The 21,210-nt window shown below is 49.1% G+C and overlaps 1 protein-coding gene across 2 annotated transcripts; it reads left to right on the top strand.

Moving 5' to 3' along the window:
* Positions 1 to 2,006: 2,006 nt before the first annotated feature.
* ISL2 (ISL LIM homeobox 2) lies at positions 2,007 to 20,657 on the top strand. 2 transcript variants are annotated; one of them, XM_081021423.1, is made up of 7 exons: positions 2,007 to 2,139; positions 2,934 to 3,123; positions 4,415 to 4,686; positions 9,176 to 9,459; positions 13,536 to 13,703; positions 19,734 to 19,846; positions 19,977 to 20,657. In XM_081021423.1, the coding sequence occupies exons 1-7, from the start codon at positions 2,082 to 2,084 to the stop codon at positions 20,008 to 20,010; spliced, it is 1,119 nt and encodes a 372-aa protein (XP_080877549.1). In that variant the 5' UTR covers positions 2,007 to 2,081; the 3' UTR covers positions 20,011 to 20,657. The 2 variants fall into 2 exon arrangements, with proteins under 2 accessions (XP_080877549.1, XP_080877550.1); XM_081021424.1 differs by having other exon boundaries at positions 2,074 to 2,139; positions 2,875 to 3,123.
* Positions 20,658 to 21,210: the final 553 nt, after the last annotated feature.

The raw sequence follows: 21,210 nt of genomic DNA, 5'->3' as shown, positions 1-21,210 counted from the left end.
TAGTCAAAATAAAAAAAATCCTTCCAGTAGCACCTTTAAGACCAAGAACTAACTTAGTTGGTCTTAAAGGTGCTACTGGAAGGATTTTTTTTATTATTTTTTAAAAAACGTATTTCACATCTTGATGCCTTCCTATACCTGGGAGTAAGCTGCACGGATTTCAGAGAAGCACGCATAGGCATGCATAATACCAAACAAGTGTAATCCTATCCTAATATAACAATATATAGTTATATAGCAATATAATTGCTATAATACTAAATATATACTCAATAAAGCGGCTAGACCTCAAGATAGCCCACTCCTTGAAGGAAAACTCTACCAAGCAGTTCTGGGCAATAGTTTCGTTAGTACGGATTGAGCTGGTGTAGATTTTATCGAAACAACTTCAGTTGGTTTAAAAGTTCAAATGTTTCACTAAATTTCTGGTTTGCCTGACGAAGATTTCTGTGTAAAAATAAAACCTGCACGCGCTACCAACTAAAGACGATTTCTGTCACCAAATTTACTTTGTGTCTATGACCATCGAAACAGCTTCTGGCTATGCTAGAAAGTCCCTTTCCCACACGCCACATCCCCACTATTTTCTTAAAAAGATGTGGGGAGAGAAAAAGATTTAAATATATGGAAAGGAGGTCACGGAATTAGCTCTGTTAGGAGCCTTGTGTCTATTAATTTCTGGCGCCTCGCAAACCAGGAGAGCCGAAAGGCTTCTGGTTCGAGAGAAGTGAACTGAAATCAGAAACCTTTCGTTTGAATAAAATTAGGGATGAGTTGCATCCGGTTTAATTGTTAATAAAATAACATCCAAAACATTCCCAAGGTTTTTATTCCTGCCACTTTTAATTAACGGATTTTAAAAAGAAACACAGAGGGTTTTTTAAAAAAATCCAAAGGAAGGAACCTTCTCTTCGGAAACGTGTTTCCAAACTCAATAAACGCTTGAAACACGTGGAGTTGCGGGTAGTTCTGTTTCTTATAAGGCTGGCCGGCGTACCGGGGGGAGAAAAAAATAAACAAATTTCCTAGGCGGATTGTTGCGCTTCTCCGAGTCCCGAGGCTGCGACATGACAGGAGTTTAACCATTTCCACGGGTCAAGTAAGCAGCGGGGAGAAAGTTGTGATTTTAAAAACACAGTAAATGAACTGGGATAAAACACCAAGAAATCTAGAAAATATGCCAGGATTTGTCTAGGGAAGGAAATGGGGAAGAGAAAATACGAAAGAAAAACAGGGACTTTTCCAGGCTTCCTAGCGCCATCCCGGGCACGCCGATTCCGCAGCAGTCCGGGCTGCCCAGCCCGCTTCGCAGGGAGGGAAGAAGCCCGTCTGGACTGGATGGGACTTACTTCTGGGTCAGGATGCTGCTAGGGGATCGCGCAGGTGACGCCTGCAGTCCCGCCCGCGGCGCCCGAAGAGTCCTGGGACCCTTCCCGCGGCGCCCGCCTCCTTCTCCCGGGCAGGAGACCTCCGGGGTTTCGGGCCGGGAGCTGCCCCGGGGAGGGGCGCCTGGGAGCGAGGCCCCTTCCGACGGGGGGGAGGAGGAGGAGGAGGCGGCGCCCGGGGCGAAGAGGCAACTCGACGGGGTTGCCGAGAAGAAGCCCCTTTCGCGGCTGGCTCCCGGGCTGCCCGTCCGAGGGGCGTTTTTGAATTGCCAGAACACGAGCGAGCGAGAGGGAGGGAGGGAGGGGGGAGGCGGAGGGGGAGCCCTGCCCGCTTCCCCTCCCCTCCCCTCCCCTCCCCTCTCCGGGATCTCCGCCCCGGGCTCGGCGGGCGGGACTTGGCGCCCGCGCCTTCGGCGGCCCATTGTTCACGGCGGGCCAATCCGCGCTGGCCGCCGTCCTCTCGGCCAATGGCCTGCGGGGCGCGGGAGCGGCTGGGTGAGGTCAGCGCCCCGCCCCCGGACGGGGGGTGGTCCGCGGCGTGCTGACGTCATGCTGCGCCTGGCCGGAGCGCGCTGCCCTCCCCGCGCGGCGGGGCTGGAGGAGTTAGTCGGGCAGCGGCCGGCTGTGGGGCTGGGCAGCCCGCGTGGACCCCCCCGCCCCTCCCGAAGCCCAGCGCTTCCCCGCCTCGCCTGCTGCATGGTGGATATTCTTTTCCCTGATTCCTTCCCGGGTGCTATGGGGGATCATTCCAAAAGTAAGTGGCTCCAGTTCTTTCTCTCGCTTTGGTCGGGATGTTGCGCGTAAAGATTTGGGTGCATTGGAATGTGGTTTCTTGCGAGGGGCTTTGCTTTTGCAAACCCCTTTCGCCAAACATAACAAATATTCTAAAAGGGTTCCATCTATATATCTAGGGCTATATATAGATATGCATTTATAAGCATAAATTTCCCCCTCTCCTTTACGCCACCGCTTGCCTTGTCGTTCCTGGATTCTTATCAAAACCTGGCAGTTGCAGAATTTGCTGCTGGTTTATTTTTAAACGAGCATGTTTTTATTCGGGGGCTTGTCGCCCAACACTTGAAAGATCCTCCAGAAAACTGTAGGGAGAATTAGCAACAACTATAAAGATAGCAATTATGATAATACAACGAAGTCATGGAAAGATTCCCAGATTCTCTTTCTCTTTTCTTCATTTCTTCTGGGCGTATTAAATACGTGGCCGTTTGCTTTTATTTTCTGCGGTGCAGTCGGAAAACAAAGTTATACGGGAAAGTCAAAGATGCAAAATTCCCCGAGTTCTTCCGTTCTTCTTTTTATCCCCCTGCTTTGCTGGGGCGTTGATTTATAAAAAGAGGTGCCGCCGCAGCACCCAAACCTCTTTTAGTCACCGGTGCCTGATTTGGGGTTAAATTATACGGATTGATTTGGTTTGGTGTTAGACTGATTGTTTTTTTAAAAAAGAAAACTTGTTTCCCGCCCCCCTTTCCAGAAAGTCCTGATGAGAGATTCTGTCCGTTCTTAGTGTCCTTTGCTCCTTTCCACCGGCAGAGAAACCCGGGATTGCCATGTGCGTGGGCTGCGGGAGCGAAATCCACGACCAGTACATCCTGAAGGTCTCCCCGGACCTGGAGTGGCACGCGGCGTGCCTGAAATGCGCGGATTGTAGCCAGTATCTGGATGAGACCTGCACTTGTTTTGTGAGAGATGGCAAAACGTACTGTAAAAGGGATTATATCAGGTGATGATTACCTCCTCCCTCTCTCGGAGCGGGACGCCCACCGAGCGGAAGGAAAAACACGCCTAGCAAATCCAGTTGCCCCCCCCCCCCCCGCTTCCCTTTCGTTTTCTTTCCTCCTCTTCGGAGCCTTTTTTGTTACACGACCCCCTTTTATTTATTCGATTAATTGTTTGCAAATGTTTGCTTTATTTTGGCAAATTTCTTCTCCCCCTACCCTCTCTTCTCTATGTTGTTGAAATCTTGCTTGCGGGGGGGGGGGGGGGATTTCAGGCCACAGAGGATGGAGGGATGTCTTTTTGGTCTTTGAACTCAGGACGGCCGGAAGTCCAGAGAAAGACTCGCCTGTGGAAGCCTCATTTTTCACAATCCTCTCTTGGTGGTTTCCCACCCGACAGATGCGACAAGAGCCAGACATTTCACATAGAGTTCGGAGGGAGGGAAAGCGGGGGATTTCATAGATTTGTAGAGTCGGAAAGGCTCCCAAGGGTCATCTAGTCCAAACCCCCCCATGTGGCTTAATTTTCTTATATTGCTCCAGCTTATCCTAAGCGGTGCCGCTTATTTGTTTTTTTCATTTCCGATCTACGCTGTGCCAAGCTTTGCCTGGGTCAGACATGCCGGCCTGACAAATTCCTGGGCACCCTAAAGCAAACCCCAAAGCCAGCTTGGCAAGAAGGACGGCTAATAACCAGTGTGCCAATGGGAAGGCGGAACGGACTCTCCGTAACTGAGTCCGAGAGAGGCCGATTCTTCTTATTTTATTATTCTTAATTTGGCACCACTCATCTGCAACTTAGGTCTCAGTCTGAAGAGACTTGAAATCTGAATCGTTATTCATCATAGTATACCATAAGAGCTGCCGAGCTGAAGTTGCCCGTTATTAATTTCGCGGCTTTGGCAGCCTAGGTCCCCGCCTCGAGGAGCTTACAAATCTTCAAATGCTTAACGATGGATACCTTTACGGATAGCGTTAGAGTATCCCTAATAGCAGCCTTCCAAGAGGCCGCCAGGGCTGGTCCTTTCCTTCTTGTTGCTGCCTGTCGTTAAATGAGCGGAGGGAAACGCCAGGGTCCTGCCTGGAAGAGTTGCGGGGGTAACTGCGGTGTTGCCCGCGCCGCTCACCTGAGCCTCCCTGGGCCGCCCTGGGACCACAGAATGGGAGGGCCGGAAGGGGCCCCAGGGCCACCTAGTCCCTGCCAGGCCGCGGGGGGTTTGCGAGGGGTGGCGGAGCCCGTGGTGCCCCTTCCCTCCCCCCCCCCGCTGACGGCTGCCCCCTCCCCCCTCCCCGCAGGCTCTTCGGCATCAAGTGCGCCAAGTGCGCGTCGGGCTTCAGCAGCAGCGACCTGGTGATGCGCGCCCGGGACAACGTCTACCACCTGGAGTGCTTCCGTTGCTCGGTGTGCAGCCGGCAGCTCCTGCCGGGAGACGAGTTCTCGCTGCGGGACCACGAGCTGCTCTGCCGCGCCGACCACAGCCTCCTCGTCGACCGGGCCGGGTCGGCCGAGAGCCCCCCGCGCAGCCCCGGACACCTCCAAGGCGCTCGGCAGGGCCTCCAGCTCGCAGGTAGGCGGCGCCCCAGCAGAGAACCGGGGAACTGGAGAGCTGGAAGGGACCCCCAGGGTCATCTAACCCCCTGCAATGTAGAAACCTCAGCTAACGCTCCTTCCTTCCTTCCTTCCTTCCTTCCTTCCTTCCTTCCTTCCCTCCGCCCTGACTCCTTTCTCACTTTCCCCCTCTGTTCCTTCGTTTCTGATTCTCTCTTTTCTCTGTCCACAACTCCCCCCGCCCTTCCGCACTTCATCTTCTAGCCTCCCCGCCTTCTCTTTTCCCAACCTCCGCAACAGCCGACGGAACTTTCTGTCCTAGGAGTCTTTCCAAACAGCAGACCCTTTCTGGATCCACCCATGCACGCTACACACACGTGTATTGAGGCTCCTCTCAGACGAACAGATGGATTTAGCTTTAGGAGACCGAATGCAATCACTTCTGCTGTCATCAACAGGTCAGGGGAGGCGTGAAAGTACCCCAGTCGGCGAACCAAATAGTGAAGATCCTTTGCCCCCAAGCGCTTGCAAAATGGAGTAGGACAGAGAAAATAAAAGGAGGAACCCTCCCTCTCCCGTTCCCCCCGTCTTTTGCCCTTTTCTGCTTGGGAGAGACCGCGCCAGCCAGGGAGGGGACTTCAAAACATCCCTGGGGGAAATGGAGAGAATCTTGCCACTTATCCAGAGTTAGGAAGGAGTATATGTCCCAAACTTTTGATACTCTCCAGCTCTGGTCTGATGGGAGCCCCCCGCGCCCCCCGCGCCCCCCGCACTTAATCTTGCTTTGTTCAGTTAGCCTCTTTTAAACCTACAGAGAAGACATGCGGAGGTGATGGTGAACCCACTGACCCCCCACCCCAAAGTCAATACTTTGAAGAAAGTAGATCCTGCTCACTTCTAGGGAATGTACTGTGAGTGCGACACATTTAAAGCAGTCTCCTTAAAGAACCCCGGGAACTGTAGTTCAGTGCATCCAAGCACTGCAGTTCCCAGATCATTTGCGGGCTGTGTGTGTGTGTCTGCTTTAAATGGTGGGCACACAGACGTAGGAGTGTTGGGTGAATGGATTCTGTCTGAATCCCGTTCCTCCAGTCTCTCCCAGTGGCAAACTTTGGTCCTAGCCCCCCCCCCCCAGTTACACACGTGAATAACAATATAGGCAGGGAGGTCCAAAATACAGGGGGAGAGCTTCCAGATTTTGTTGAAGGCGCTGGTTCTCGTCCTCGTTGGACAGCCCAGTCTTCACAGCTGAGGGATTTTTAGGAAAACCAGAGTGGGACCAGATAAAATATACCCCTCCAGGCCTGGGCAGGGGGCTTCCCTTCTGAGCGACGTCTCTGCCAGCCTCGGAGTGGAGGCAAAGTAACCCTCTCTGTTTCTCTCGCACACCCACTGGGGGAACGCATCCCTCGGCCACTCCGTGGAGAAAAGGGGCCGCGGAAGAGAGAGCACATGCAGCCGGCAGCAAAGTTTCTTTTCAAACCTAAACCCCCAAGCAGAGTTGATTCGAGTTGCCAGGCAGGCAAGTCCCGCTGAATGGGGCGGGGGACTTGCTTCTTCAGGAAACAGGATCGCGGTGTAAACACAGAAAGTTGTGTCTCGCACTCAATTAATTTATTAAATTTCAGATAACTCTATTTCTCCACGCGGGGCGGGGGAAATCCCAGCTCAACAGCACGGGGATTCCTTCCTTTGTGACTGTTGAATTAGTCCTAATAAAGACACTATTACCCCACGGTTAGTTTTCGGAATTAATGTATACCATACATACGTACGCACTCTTTTAGAATGTTGGGATTTTAATTGCTTTTCACAGGGGCTACTTAAATTTATTGCTTTAATGTAATTTTTGCAAATTGTCCTGGGATCTTAAGTGATTAAAGGGAGGAGGCAGGGTTAGAAACAGAAGAAAATATGTTTGTTTTACCCTTCTCACCCTCAAAACATTGGTGCTGTTCATTTACTCTCGATTTAATCAGAGCCCATGTATCAGGTTTGAAACAAATTTTGGGGAACAGCGTCTAACCAAATTTCCGTTCATCTTTAAAACAAAAACAAAACAAAAACAAGAACAAAAATAGATTTCAAAAGTTAGACACGGGAACTCCTTTTACTATTCTTACAGCCCAAACCTCCCCGGATTTGCTTAGAACTAAAGTCCTCCCCCCCCCCCCCGACAGCGAGGCTGGCTTTGCAACTGAACTGAGCAACACTCTGGTGTTTACGCAGAAGGAAATTTCACTGCTCCATCCTGAGGCTTACTCTCGAGTAAGTGAATTAAACATTTCAGCCTCGAGTTCTCTGACGCTGGGTTCACTTACAAGTGAGCAAGCCAAATTCAATACAGTGAGGCTTACTCCCAAGTAGACATACATGCATAATAAGATTGTGCTGGCAATTCCTTAACACTGGGACAGTTCCTTCCCTCTTTCTTCCTTCCTTCCTTCCCTCTTCCTTCCTTCCTTCCTTCCTTCCTTCCTTCCTTCCTTCCTTCCTTTCTTCATCTCCAAACCACAGAAACTACCATTGAGTTGTTGTAGGTTTTTTTTTATTAGTTATTTTTATTATCATAATCATCTGCATGTGATGCATTGTACCTGTACCTTCCAAAGACGCGGGTTTAGAATAATATAGCAATCTAATAGATAAATAAATGAATGATTTAGTTTTAAAAGCGTTGCGGTGGGATGACGACGACGACGACTCATTTTTAATCCGTCTCTTAACATTTGCCGCAAAGCGTCTGTCTGTTGCAGCCGGTTCCTCGCCCGGAGGCCGCGGCTCCCAGGGACGGAAAGTGCAGGCAATTCCGTTTGTCTCGGCTTTCCTCTCCCGCCGCCCGGTCGCCCCCCCCCCACCCCCGACATCTGTTTTGTGTGACATCTGATGCGTCTCCTTTTAACGCCGGGCTGTCATCTGAGTCATTGCTGAGCTAAATCCCCCCCGCCCGACCCCCTCACACGCGCACCTTTTTAAAAGGACGTAAATATTCGAGGCCAACATTAGTTTGGGATTTGTTTAATAAAAAATAGAATAATAGTAATAATTGCAACAATTGGATTTATTGGTCTAAACTCTCTCTTTGGTGTAGCTTGATTTTTGCGCAGTCTGATCGATATTTGTGTGTGTGTGTGTGTGTGTGTGTGTGTGTACAGAGACAAACCTTGCGAAATTCAAGCCCAGCCTCTCCTGAGACTGTCCAGTCCCTCTCCAACCCTCGGCTTGTGCGTTTGAAATGACATCTTTAACATTATTTGGAGAACCTGTGGAGTGTGTGCGGGGGGGGGGGGAACAAGGCCGAAAGTATTATTATTATTATTATTAATAATAATAATAATAATAATATTGCTACTACTGTACTATATTTTAATTTAAACATGTTTCTTTCAAGTTGGTCCTTTTCTGAGAAGATTCGTGGTTATTTGTTAGACTTGGCTAATAATAATAATAATAATAATAATAATAATAATAATAATACAGGAATAGCAACTCCTTGTACAACCTGTTCTTTAATTATTATTTTGATCTTCAACGGGAAAGCTTTGCCTGATGTGCCAAGGAGGAACGGGGCTCCGGGCGGCGGCGGGGGTCGGGTTCGCCGCCCCTTGGTGCTGGGCGGAGAGGCGCCGGGAGACGGGAGCCCCCTTCCAGGCCAGCGGCCGCTCCGGGCCGGACCTGCGGGAACCGAGGGGCAGCGGGGAGACTGTGCAAACGCTGCCCAGTGGTCTCCCGAAACCTTGTGGTGCGTTTTCTTTGGGGGGGGGGACGGCAATCCCTCCCAGAGACTTAGTTATGGGGTGTGCAATTATTGCACAACTAAATGGCAGTTTAGAAGCTGCGCGTGCTGATATTGTTTTGTTTTGTTTCACGCCGCGTTTGCCTTTCCGGCCCCGAGTTGAGCCTCTTCCTAGACTGCGCCCGGGGGGGGGGGGCGTAGTAAAATTCCTCTGCTGTCTCAAGGAGGAGCTGCCAGTCCTGAGGTGCCAGTCACTCCCCCCCCCTCCGAGAAAGGGCTCAGTTTTGCGTTGTTGTTGCTGCTGCTGCTGTTAATTTTTGGTATCAATGTGACTTTCGCAAAGTATAAGGCGGCAGGTCCACTAACTAATGATCTACGAAGAACTAGGAAAAACAATTGCTTTATTAATTATTTAGTTATTTATAAAAATATTTGTATACCGCTGTATCATATTACAGAAGTATACAAATATTTTACGGTTTACAGGAATAGGAATATAAGACCATACAATAAGACCATTAAAATAAGTTAGAAACAATAGCCAGAAATAGTTTTGAACGTCTTAAAGAGCTCTCTGCATACACAATAAAATTGTAACTAAAACACATCTAAAAGCCACAAAGGGTGACCCAGAGGGCTTCTCAGTCTGGGACATGGGGGCGGCTTGAGCCCCGGAAGGCGCGCCGTTGAACTAGCTGGGCGGGCGTCCCAACCTTCCCTCCCCCCTCCTGATCAGCCTCTCTCTCTCTCCCGCCCTCTTCCCTCCCCGCAGATTCCGTGCCCGGGCGCCAACCCTCCTTGCGTCCACACGTGCACAAGCAGGCGGAGAAGACGACGCGCGTGAGGACTGTGCTGAACGAGAAGCAGCTGCACACGCTGCGCACCTGCTACGCGGCCAACCCGCGGCCCGACGCGCTCATGAAGGAGCAGCTGGTGGAGATGACCGGCCTGAGCCCGCGGGTGATCCGCGTCTGGTTCCAGAACAAGCGCTGCAAAGACAAGAAGAAATCCATCCTCATGAAGCAGCTCCAGCAGCAGCAGCACAGCGACAAAGCCGTAAGTGCCCCTTCCCTTACTCCGCACTTCTGAATAGCCCTCGTCCTCCCTCAAATAAATGGCCCCCTCCATCTCGAGAGACCCACGTCCCCAAGTCAAGGGGGAGGATTTCCTAGAGATTTCGGGGAGAGGATTTAAACTGGCTTCTGGACAGGCCTGATCCCCCAGCACGAACCCACGCTTTGCATCCGCGGACGGTTTGAATTGGCCCAGTCTGCAGTGAACACCTATGGCTTAAGTGGCGCAGGGCTTCCCTTCCTCTCTCCAATCTCTCTCGTTTTTGAAAGGCTTCAGCTCGCCGGCACCTGAAGACGTAGGAAGATAAATGTTGTGTACGTGACAGTTGTAGAAGCTACATCCTTATAATCTGGTCTAATCGGAGCGAAACTCAAACGTGTATTAACAGGTTTCCAATTTCATCACAGCAGGTGGGGGACCACGGACTGTTTTAAAAGGCAAACTGTTTTGTTTTGCGTTTCACATCACTAGGATCCTTTTCGCCTCCTGCTTAACACCCCTAGACACGCGCGCACACGTGTGTTTGGCAGTGTTTTGGATTACCCTTTATGTAGATGCCAGTGCCTTGGTCAGTAAGATGCCACAAGACTCTTTCTCGTTTTTTGGTACAACAAACTAAACAAGGCCACCTTTCTCGAAGCTGGACTAGGAGAAGGTTTCGTGACACCAGATCTCTTAATATATCCCCCCTAATACAATGTGTCTCTAGAGCGTCCCTGGAAATGTATTCTGGTGAATTATTTTTTTTTTTTAATAATCGAAAGTTCTTAAAAAACCAAGTGTTTTAGAGCAAAATCTATTGCTAAATTAGTTTAGTTCCGATTAAATAAACTTGCCGCCCCATCTTAAAAATAGAACAACAATAATGTTTTTGCTTTTAATATATAATCTATTTTTGAAGGGCGCTTCAAACCCACAAAGGGGCACATTAACAGATCCGGTGTCACGAACAGTGTAATGCTAGCCGTGTGCACTGAGAAGAAAGTGCTGTTTCGGTCCTTGGGACTTATTCCCGAGTCCCAGGTAAATCAGGTGCAGTCCTAACCCCATTTTACCTGGGAGTAAGCGCCACTGAATTCGATTACACTTACTTTTGAGTAGACATGGTTGAAATTGTGTTGTTACTGGCTAAAGCAATACCTCTATGAACACTTAATTGGGGTTTACTTCTGAATAGCCGGGGATAGGCTTGTGCTACTTCAGTATAGGAGCCGGAAAAGTCTTTCTGCCCACACCTCCGCGGCAAACCACTGTAATCTTACTTGGAATCTAGGGAACAGTATTATTGCCTATATTTTACAGGGCTTTTGTAGGACAGAAATATTGTGAAGGCTGCTGCTCAATGCCCAGCTATGTGGGAGCGTGTCCCCACTGAAACGTCCGAGTAAACGGGCACAGACTGGTGCTGCACAGGACTCTATAACGAAAAAGGTTACATAGTCCAAGAGTGGAGGGTCACCCCCAGCTCTACAATTAGGATTCTCAGAAAGGTTCTCTGTGCGTAAACTACATTGAAATGAATGGGAAAGATGCAATGTGTGGAATAATTACCCGGTGGATTTTGTCATTCCGTCTATACTGTTATGGGAAACTATCTAAATGCATCCATTTATTGTTAAAATGAAGTATAAAAAAACCACAACCACCATTTCCCCGCTTTCCCCTTCTAGAACAATTGTCCCTTTTCGGCTGTAGTGAAATTGGCGAGGGGAGGGATGAGGGAGGAAACATATGGCTGCACGTTAAGGCCAGGCCCGTTGACTTCCATGGGTTTGCCACGTGCCTGCCTGGGAGTAAAGCCCCGGCCCCGCCGCCCTCCAGGGCGCTCGCTTGCTTCCTTCCTTCCTTCCTTCCTTCCTTCCTTCCTTCCTTCCTTCCTTCCTTCCTTCCTTCCTTCCTTCTAAGCAGACGCGCAAACGGGTCTCCGCGAAACGGACGAGCTGGAGAGCAGAGCGAGGCTCGCGCAGGGTCAGGGGAAAGAGTTCGCAACCTCGTGCGCTTCGCTTTCGTTTTCGCAGGAGACGGTTATCGGCATCACTCATATTGTTTTTATTATTGATTAACTAATAATTACCCCGGTGGCATTAAATATTGCATTTTCCCCTGGTGGTTCACCCCCAGCCCCAAAATATTTTTAATTGGCTTCAAAACCACGTTCATGGGCGTTGTGGAAAATGACAGCAGGAAGCTCCAGCCTTGAGGGGAGGCACTTTCTTAGGGATTTTGTCCGGAGAGAACCCTCTTTTGATTGGGTTTCATGCAAAACTTCCAGGCAAGCTCAAGCAAATTAAAAAGAATGAGAAGATAATGCTTATTTAAACTGCTTCTTGGCTCCCCCCCCTCCAGAGCAATTGTTAGTGCCACCACCCATATAATTCCAATTAAGGCTCTGCAGCAGATATACCAGCAGATAATGTCATCATAAATAAATCCTATTACTTTTAATAGATTAAATTAAGATATTAAAATTATGTTTGAAAAATGAATCAAAATTTAGCCCCCACCTCTTTTGTTTGCCTTTTAAACTCTTTAGAAAACTATATGTGATTTAGCCAGTGTGGCGTAGTGGTTAGGATTAGCACTGGGAGAGCAGGGTTCAACTCCACTGCTTGGTCATGAATCTCACTGGGTGGACTTGGGGGGTCAATTGCTGCCTCTCAGCCCAGCCTACCTTGCAGGGTTGGTTTGGGGCATTAATGAGGAGGGGCAGAACCATGTGACCACCTTGAGCTTCTTGGAGCAAAAAGCGGGGTAGAAATGCCAGTGAATAAACAAACTTTTTGCTCTTCCCTGTAAATAACTGTGAAGCATATTTGATCTGGGTAAGGGGTTTGAGGAGGGGGGTTTGAGGGGAGGCGAAAGCCTTGAGAGGAGTGGGATCAGGAAGGCAGGCAGGAGGCGTATCTTGACCATCAGAGGTGGAAGTGTTGCTTAATTTCTCTAGAAACCAAATCATCTAATGTTCATTCCATTACTGCCACAAATCAATGAGAGGGGAAAGAGCACTTGCTCTCCTTGTGGCAGGTGGAAAAACCAACTGCTGCCCTTCTGGAAAAATATGTTATTGCTGGTGAAGCCAGTTTGGTTATTAGAAAGGATTTGGATTGGGGCAGGAGGAGAATAAAGGGAAACTTTCTTTCACTCTCCTCCCTCCTTACTGCCAGATTTTGTAGGCTAATCCAGCATTAATTAATGATTAATTGCTGATTAGCCCCTCCCCCATTTGGGTTCTTCCACTTCTTTCTGTTGTCCATTCTTCCCTGATTTGGAACACTTTGTAAGAGAATTCTCCTCCCCTAACCCAGGCTTCCTCAACCTCGGCCCTCCAGATGTTTTTGGCCTACAACTCCCATGATCCCTAGCTAGCAGGACCAGTGGTCAGGGATGATGGGAATTGTAGTCTCAAAACATCTGGAGGACCGAGGTACATCCCTTTTGCCGTCATAAGCAGCTGCAAATTGGGGTTTTCCAAAATACACCAGCCTTCCAACTGCGTATCAGTGGGGGTGGGGTGGGGGGGTTTGAGGTGGGGCTCAGTCCAAGGCTTTGCAAAATACCAAGTAATATGAAACAGGAGATTGTCCCTGAACATGTCAAGAATTCTTGCTACTGAGCAGCCATAGTCAGCCCCTTTACACTCAGCATCTGTAGGCATGGCTTATCACAAGGGTGAGCAAAAGGTAGATTGGGATCTACTGACAAGATCCCTGAGGTGACTTGCAATGGATCTGAAAAAGATCTGACAACACATATGCAAATACCCTAGCCTTTCCGTGGATGATTTTGGGGGTGGGGTGGGAAGAGACCTCCATAAATTGCTTTGTGAGCATATGAGTCTTAGAAATTGTTTTGCTTCATTGTAAAGTCTTGTGACTATATAATTTTTAAAAAGAAACAGAGGTGATTTGCTATTATTGATCTGTAGCGCATGGCTGGATGTGACATTGGGACATGATGATGCATCCAAGTCTGTCACTGCTGCCAGATTCTTCCTCTGGGAACAGGTGGGTTGGGCTGAGTCTTTGCTGACTGTTTCTTTCTTTTCACTCCTCCAAAAGAGCCTTCAGGGCCTGACTGGGACTCCACTGGTGGCCGGCAGCCCAATCCGCCATGACAGCGCTGTGCAGGGGAACGCAGTGGAGGTGCAAACCTATCAGCCCCCCTGGAAAGCACTCAGTGACTTCGCCTTGCAGAGCGACTTGGACCAGCCAGCCTTCCAGCAACTGGTAAGGGACCGGGAGAGGTGGGAACACACAGCCAAGAGGACCAGGTCTTCCTTTGAACCAGCTTGGGAGCAGAGTTGGGAAGGTGCACCTTCGTGGCCTTTGTGGCTCAAGCCTAAGAAAAACATCGCCACCCGCTCCCAGACTGTATGTGAACAGTTGATTCCTCCTTAAACGCTGTGCCCTCTGCCACACGTGGGGACAGTCAGGTTGCTTTGGGGGCACAGGGAAGGCCATGTGGGGCACACAGCTCTGTACTGCAGCTCCCTGCACGCAGGCCCAGCATCTTCCACCAGCCAGCTGCCTCACTCTGCCTCGTGGCTCCGCTGGCCCTCCTTGTTCCCTTGACACCCAGCTCACCTCCCTGACTGGGACGCATCTCCTAAGCAAGCCTGCTTCAACCCAAATTCTCCTCAGTGTTGACTCAGACTTTTGGGGATCAAAAGGAGGTTGGGAGGATGGTGGTTGACAGCCACAACACAAGAACCATCCGTGCTCTGTACTGTGGATTAAGCACTCTCGAACAATCACTACACTCTGTGTAGGATGAGGATCACTGTGGACATCGGTGGGAAGATGGAGAGGGCAGGAATTGAGACCCCTTTAGCGCTTTTCCCTACTTTTGTGTGACAGGGAAAGAGCTCTTCAAATTGTGCTTCGTGGTGTGTTAAGTGATCTTGAGTGCAATCTCATCTGTGCTGGTGTGTTTGAAGTATGTGCTGCTTAATATAAATTCAAACTGGCCCTCTGGATGTATATACGTATGTGAACAGGTACCTAAGTTTGGGTTCCCTTTGCAACATCAGAGGATCCTTTAATGGTTTGTTGGAGTACTTGCACCATTAGTTAAAAAGGAGTTAGGATGGAGTTGCATCAAGAACCGCCCCAATGCAGCATCACCAAATGTGATCCTATGTTGGCATCATGAGCAGATGTTTAGGATTGTGGTGTAATCTGCACTTACCTGTACATTTGGGGCAGAGTCTTCAGGCAATGGTAGATGCCTAGACAAAATGGGGAAGGGGCGCAGTCCAGCAGTAGGGCATGCAGAAGGTCCCAGGTTCAATCCCTAGCATCTCCAGGTAGAGCTGGGAGACACCCTACCTGCAACCCTGGGCTGCTGCTGCCAGTCAGTGTAAACAATATTGAACTAGGTGGACCAGTGGTATGAAGAAGCCAGCTTACTGTGCTCACAGAACTGTGTGATAAAGAAGTTGCTGGGATGTATTTGAAAGAAAGGCCTTATCCCCTACCTGAATACACCAGAATAAGGTCATGTTAATGCTTGAGGAAGAGGGATAATTTTGGAGGGAGAGAGACGTAAATACAAAATGTCAACTCCGTGTTGGACTGAGGCTGCAGTTTTGTCAAATACTTAGCACAGGCACACTGAAAACGTAAAGGTGAGTTCACTTCAACTTGCCTGTTGAGCAGGCATAGGCAAACTGGGCCCTCCAGATGTTTTGGGACTACAGTGCACATCATCCCTGACCACTGGTCCTGTCAGATAGGGATGATGGGAGTTGTGGTCCCAAAACAACTGGAGGGCCGAGTTTGCCTATGCCTGCTGTTGAGCATGCAGCGGCTGAACACCTTGCTAAGCTATGCCTATTGCTGGTGAGCTCAGGGTCCCGGGTTCAGTCCTGGCATTTCCAGGTAGGGGTGGGAAGAATCTTTGCCTGAAGAGCCTCTGCCCGTCAGTGTAGACGGTACTGTGCTGGAGGGACCAGTGTTCTGATTTGGTATATATCAGCTTGCTATGAGTGAATTGGCCTCAGTTCATCAGCTGTGATGTTTTGCTGCAATGCCAAAACAGCATCACTGGATTCCAGTTTCCATTGTTAGGTGTGCCAGGCTAATGGAAATGAACAGGCTTAAAATAGAGTTGTCCTCCTGCTGGATCACAGCTCAGAACTGCTGATGGGAAGCCCGTGAAACGGTATCGTTAATTACAAAGGAATACTGAGGAATGTGTGCACATCGAGGGGTTCTCCCCCTCCTAATGCATTCTTTCCTGTATCTTGATTATGCTTTAGAGGATAATCAAAAATGAATCTGGTGTAATATTTAGTTAAGATAATGGAGAATTGAGACGGGTGAGCTGCCTGCATAATTAAATGGTCATTTGCTAGAAACGGAAGTGCCACTAAATGAAATATGGGTCCTATACATCAGTTTATGAAATATGGAGCCCGGCTCTGCATAGCTGCCACTGGAGCTTTGCGTAGACAGAGAGGAGTGTGCAGGAAGTCTGTCAAATTCCTTACAGAACAGTTTCCTCTTTGCAGGAGAAAGGCTCAATGGGCTCTGCAACTGGAGACCGTGAGGGAAAGCATTATGTGCCACTTTAACAGTCATGGCTTCTTCCCCAGAAACTGGGAACTGCAGTTTCTTAAGGGTGCAGAGAGTTGGTAGAAGCCTCCCCTGTTCCCAAGAGCTACAATTCCAGAGTTCATTGGGAAGAGGGATCAGCCGTTAAACCACTCTGGGAATTGTAGCTCTGTGGGGGAATAGGGATGATGCTGGGACAAAGGTGAAGGCCTCCCCTTCTACCCTCACCCCCCTTCTGGTTTCCCAAGAGCCTTATGGAGGGAGAACTTGCTAGAGGAAGGAAGGGAAAGTGTTTTGTGCAGCCCAAGGGCCACATTGCCTTCTGGGTGCCATAAGCCAGTGCCAGGCAATGCAAGAGGGAAATGTGGCTGGGAAAAGGAGTATAAAATTTGCCTTTGCAGGGGGTCCAGTTGCTATACATTCACACACCCCTCTCTACCCCCCCCCCCCAGTGGCAGGATCACGCTACAGTCAGGCAAGAGCACTTGACGAGTGTGCAGAGCAGGGCTGGGGTGCAAGGAATGTGGCCTGGGAATGGTCTTGAGGGCCAAATAGAGATGTTGGGGGGGCCACATTGGGCCCCAGGGCAGAGGTTCCCTCCTCTTGTGATACAGTATGGCAAGTTACCTGAATGGGTTGGAGAACACCCCAGACATCTAAATCAGTGGTACTGCTTGATAAATCTAGCCTGTTCAAACAGACTGAATCTCTGTTGTTGGAAAAGAGAAGGGTGGGAGGGAAAGGCTTTGCGGATAGAGATCCTCCATTGCTCTGCAAGCCTTCCACAAAACCACCTGAACAGAGCTCACAGACTACCAGCAACCCACAGACCAAAGTTTGTGAACTTCTGACCCTACGTAATAGGTGTGTTTAAGGAACCGTGCTTGAATTAATCAGTTCAAATAATTTCAAGCAGTGCCCTTTAATTGCACTCATTATTTAGGTCCATTATTCATGGGTTTGGTGAGTGAGTGTGATCTGGCCACAACTGATGAAGCTCAGATGGTGAGCCCCCTACTTTCTCCCCATAATTTTAGTCCTTTTAGGAAATATATAGTGGCACACCTCACATTTGAATAATGAAGAGTTTGGGAGATCCTGACAGTTTGAGAGAAGGTTCTATCACTCATAATATTCCTTTGGGAGTCCTCCGGCACATGAGGAGGTGCTCATGTTCAGTTCCTTTTCATTCCACTGGATTGTGCTCCCGCTTTTCATACCAAGTGCGTGTAGGGATGTGAATAGACATGTATAGATTTATTAGAGATTACCCTTCCTTCCTTCCTCGCGTTTGTAAGTTCAGCAGAGTGCATCCCTTTGTAGCTTAAAAGTGAAGCTTAGATAGGTTAGTTTTAGCCTTTTCGTTTAAGTAACCCAGGATGCCTTAAGGCAGACTGGGTTCCCCTGGTATTTCCCCCTTAAAACAATAATCATACAAACATTCTTGTAAAAGGTAAAAATAACATTTACTCATTCCACATTTCTGTTGCAGAATGACAGATACAGCAGCTTTGTTCAGACAGGCTTAAAATGGTAATTCAGTTAGATAGACATGTTTAAGTCTAGCTTAAGTCTAGCATGTCTGAGCAATGGAGCTCAGATATGCAGGTTGTTCTCACCTTTCTGACTTGGTGCTGAGATGAAGAGGTAAGAGTGAAGAGAGGCCAAAGAGCCAAGAGGAAGTGCCAAGCCTTGTGAGTAATTATACATGGCTATGCCGCCCCCCCCCCCCCCCCGGTCAGGGCACAGAGTCTGTCTCAGAGTTCTGCCTAGCAAAGTACAGGAAAACTCTGTCAGCTTCAGCTCTGATCATGTGCCTGTCTAGCAAACATGCTTTGTTGGTTTGACTGCCTTGTAAATATCCCACAGTGAGCTGCAAGAGTGCTTCAGGGAAGTGCGAAGAAGAGACTCTGGCAGGGTCCCAAAGATGGGCAAGCCCTAACTAGGCTTCGGGGACCCTGCCAGAGCCTTATGCCTCCTTCCCAAAGCCTAGTGCCTCCTCACCTGGCCAGCTTTGGGAAGGCAGCATGAGGGCTGGGGGAGCGGCATCAAATGTTGCTGAGTGCTGCCCCAAAACACTTTTTGATATCATTCAAACCCACTATATCTTTTAAGCAGCTTCTCGTTCTGCCTTCAGCTGTGTTTCAGTTTGCCCTGGCAACAAGGAGAGGGTTGGCAATATGAACTGATATCTGTTTTCGGGATAATCTTTTGGGGGTTGGGGACCGTAGCATCTGCTTTCCATGCAGAAGGATATTAAAAAGGATGAGGTGGCACACTTTGGGAAAGGCTTTCTCTGCCTGAAACCTTGGAGAGTTGCTGTCGGAAGGAGTAAGCAATTCCAGTCCAGAGGGACAAATGGTCTCACCTGCTAGGAGACATGCTCCTAGGAGTTAAATTTTAAAAACTAAATAACTGGGGCAAATAAATTCCTGTATCTTTTCATCAATAAATATTCTCTGGGTGGCTTAAAATCATTTTAAAATAAAAATTAAAGTGAAAGAGCAACAGAGAAAGCATAGAGCAGATTACAATCTGATTTAAACCGCCAAACTCCCTGCGTGAATAAAGACATCTTCACCATCACCTGGTGTTACAAAGACCATAGAAAAGGTGTTGGCTGAGACTCTTTGGGGAGTCTGTGTGGGATGAGTTTTAATGCAATTAAATTGCAGTTTATCCCTCCAGGCACCTGCATGTGTGGGTTAAACAGAGTTTTAAAATTCCATCCTCGGAAGCAAAATAAAAAGCATAGGAGCTGTAAAATCTTGTTTTGAGCAAGTCCTGCTACAAAGTAAGTTGGCTTCCCCATTCTTACCCCACTTAACAAAATATCAGGCAGCATCTTACTTTATTGGTTCACAGCAGTGGAAGCAGTAAAAACTATGCAGGCAAAATACTTACAGTAAACCCAGCTCCAGCGAGGGGAGGCATGTCTGCATCTGATGGGCGGGAGGGACAGGAGGTGCTCTGTTCTTTCCTCTCCGGGAGAGCAGGGCAAATGGCGCCACACAGAGCCCTCTCTGCTAACTGCGTTTCTATGGGCCGTGTATCTGCCTCAGCAATCCAGCTCTGTGATATTAGCGCCTTCTCATCCTAACTAGCAAGAATACCATATTTTTTGCACCATAACACTCACTTTTTTCCTCCTAGAAAGTAAGGGGAAATGTCTGTGCGTGTTATGGAGCGAATGCCTGTGGGTGGCGGGGGGGGGGGGATCTGCTGCAGTCGTGAGCAGAGGATCCATGGATCCCCTTCCTTCCCTCCTCCGTGGTTACAAAGCATGGATCCACATGGATCCTCAGGATTTTTGCATTGGGCTACTCCAAACTCACTGTCAGATCACATGTCTGTGGCCACAGCATGAACCACAAAAATCATATATCCACTATTTCGTTTAGAATATTTTTTTCCTTGTTTTCCTCCTCTAAAAACTACGTGCGTGTTATGGTCTGGTGCGTGTTATAGAGCGAAAAATACGGTATGTTTTTGTTAGGTTTGGCAGATCATCTCCCACAGTTTGTTCTATAGCTCAGGTCACCCCCCTTTGCACCTGCCCCAGTGGCATGTGTCCCCCCAGAAGGTTGCCTAGAAGGCAGTGCGGCCCCCGGCTGAAAAACGGTTCCCTGCTCACTCCTGCTGCAAGATTGGCATCACTTGACTAATCCCCAACCTTGTCGCCCTCTCTCTCCGCCCCCGCAGGTCTCCTTCTCAGAGTCCGGCTCCTTGGGCAACTCATCTGGCAGCGACGTGACCTCCTTGTCCTCTCAGCTCCCCGATACCCCCAACAGCATGGTCCCCAGCCCGGTGGAAACGTGAGAAGAGCCTCCTTTTACCACCCCCACCTCCCCACGGACTTTCGCATGCTCCTGACCCCTGCATGAGATCTCCTGAGCTCCGAGCAAACTCAACTCTTTAAATTATTATCTTTTATTTAAAACCCAGCTCCCCGATCTTTCCTAAACCGTCATGGCTGTAAGCGGCACCCGCCTCTGGACTGCACCGCCCTCTCCAGCACACCGGGGGGAGCAGAGCAAGACTCCCAAGGGATTCCGTGCCCCCACCCTCCGTGAATACCTCTGGATTGTACTAGGATGACTTTCCTGACTCATGTAATGGTAGCTTTAGAGTACGTTGTCTTTTTTTAAAAAAACAAACAAACAAACCACACTTCCTTGGGAAGAAGCAAACCTGATCGTCTTGGAATTGCCGGTGCCATTTGCCATGCTATGCCAGGAGCCTGGACAAATCTTGAACTCCCTTACATTTGTTTGCTGGCCCTGGAAGGGGGGATCTGTCTGTCTGTCTGTCTGTCTGTCTGTCTGTCTGTCTGTCTGTCTGTCTCTCTCTCTCTCTCTCTCTCTCTCTCTTTCCCTCCCCCCCTCCAAGCCTGCATGATTGCTGGAAAACTATCTGCAAGACTTAAAGTATCCCCCCCCCCACTTCTCTTGCCAATGTTAAATTATCTTCTGGATGGAGGTGAGGTTTGTTAGGCCATTGCAGACCAAAGTAAGTTATTGTTACTATTATTTATTGTTACGGCAGAAGATAAAATGGTTGGGATTGATATTTTGACCTTAATAATAAAAACGAAGAAATACCTGATGAGAAAGTGCTGCAAGTCTGTGTGAATCATTGCCACACAGGATCAGAAGGCTGGGATTAAGGATCATCACTGCCATCAAATATGGAGGCCACATGAACATTCCCTGTGTGTGTTTGTGTGGAATGAAGACATCTTAACACGGAAGGGTTTCCCCAGGTCAGACCTGCAGCAGGAACTATATGAAACCTGCTTCTTCTTCAGCCACATGTCAGACTGGAAGCTTGTATGGGAGCTGGAGGCTCCACCGCCTTCCTGGCCCTGATCAGGCCCTGATCTGGGCAGGTGTGTCCATGCATCTTCCCTCTCCTCCTCACTTCCCTGCGGAAGGTGAGGAGGCTCCAAGATCCAGCCAGGGTCTCACACAGTGGTGTCAGAGGCTCCTGTGACAAGAGAGGAGCAGAGTGAGGGTGCTGGTTGAATTAGTGCAGGGACATGGACCCTCAGGCTCAGGGGCCAGATGTGGCCCACCTAGGCTCTCTATGTAGCCCTCAGGACTTTCCTGCTCCCCAGCCACACTCCCTTCTGAACCTCCTTTGCCCTTCCTTGAACATTTTTGTCTGGCTGGACTGTGTC

The sequence above is a fragment of the Podarcis pityusensis genome (genome assembly GCF_964106645.2).
Source record: "Podarcis pityusensis genome assembly, chromosome: 9".
Classification (NCBI taxonomy): domain Eukaryota; kingdom Metazoa; phylum Chordata; class Lepidosauria; order Squamata; family Lacertidae; genus Podarcis; species Podarcis pityusensis.
This window is presented reverse-complemented; position numbering and strand designations above follow the sequence as displayed.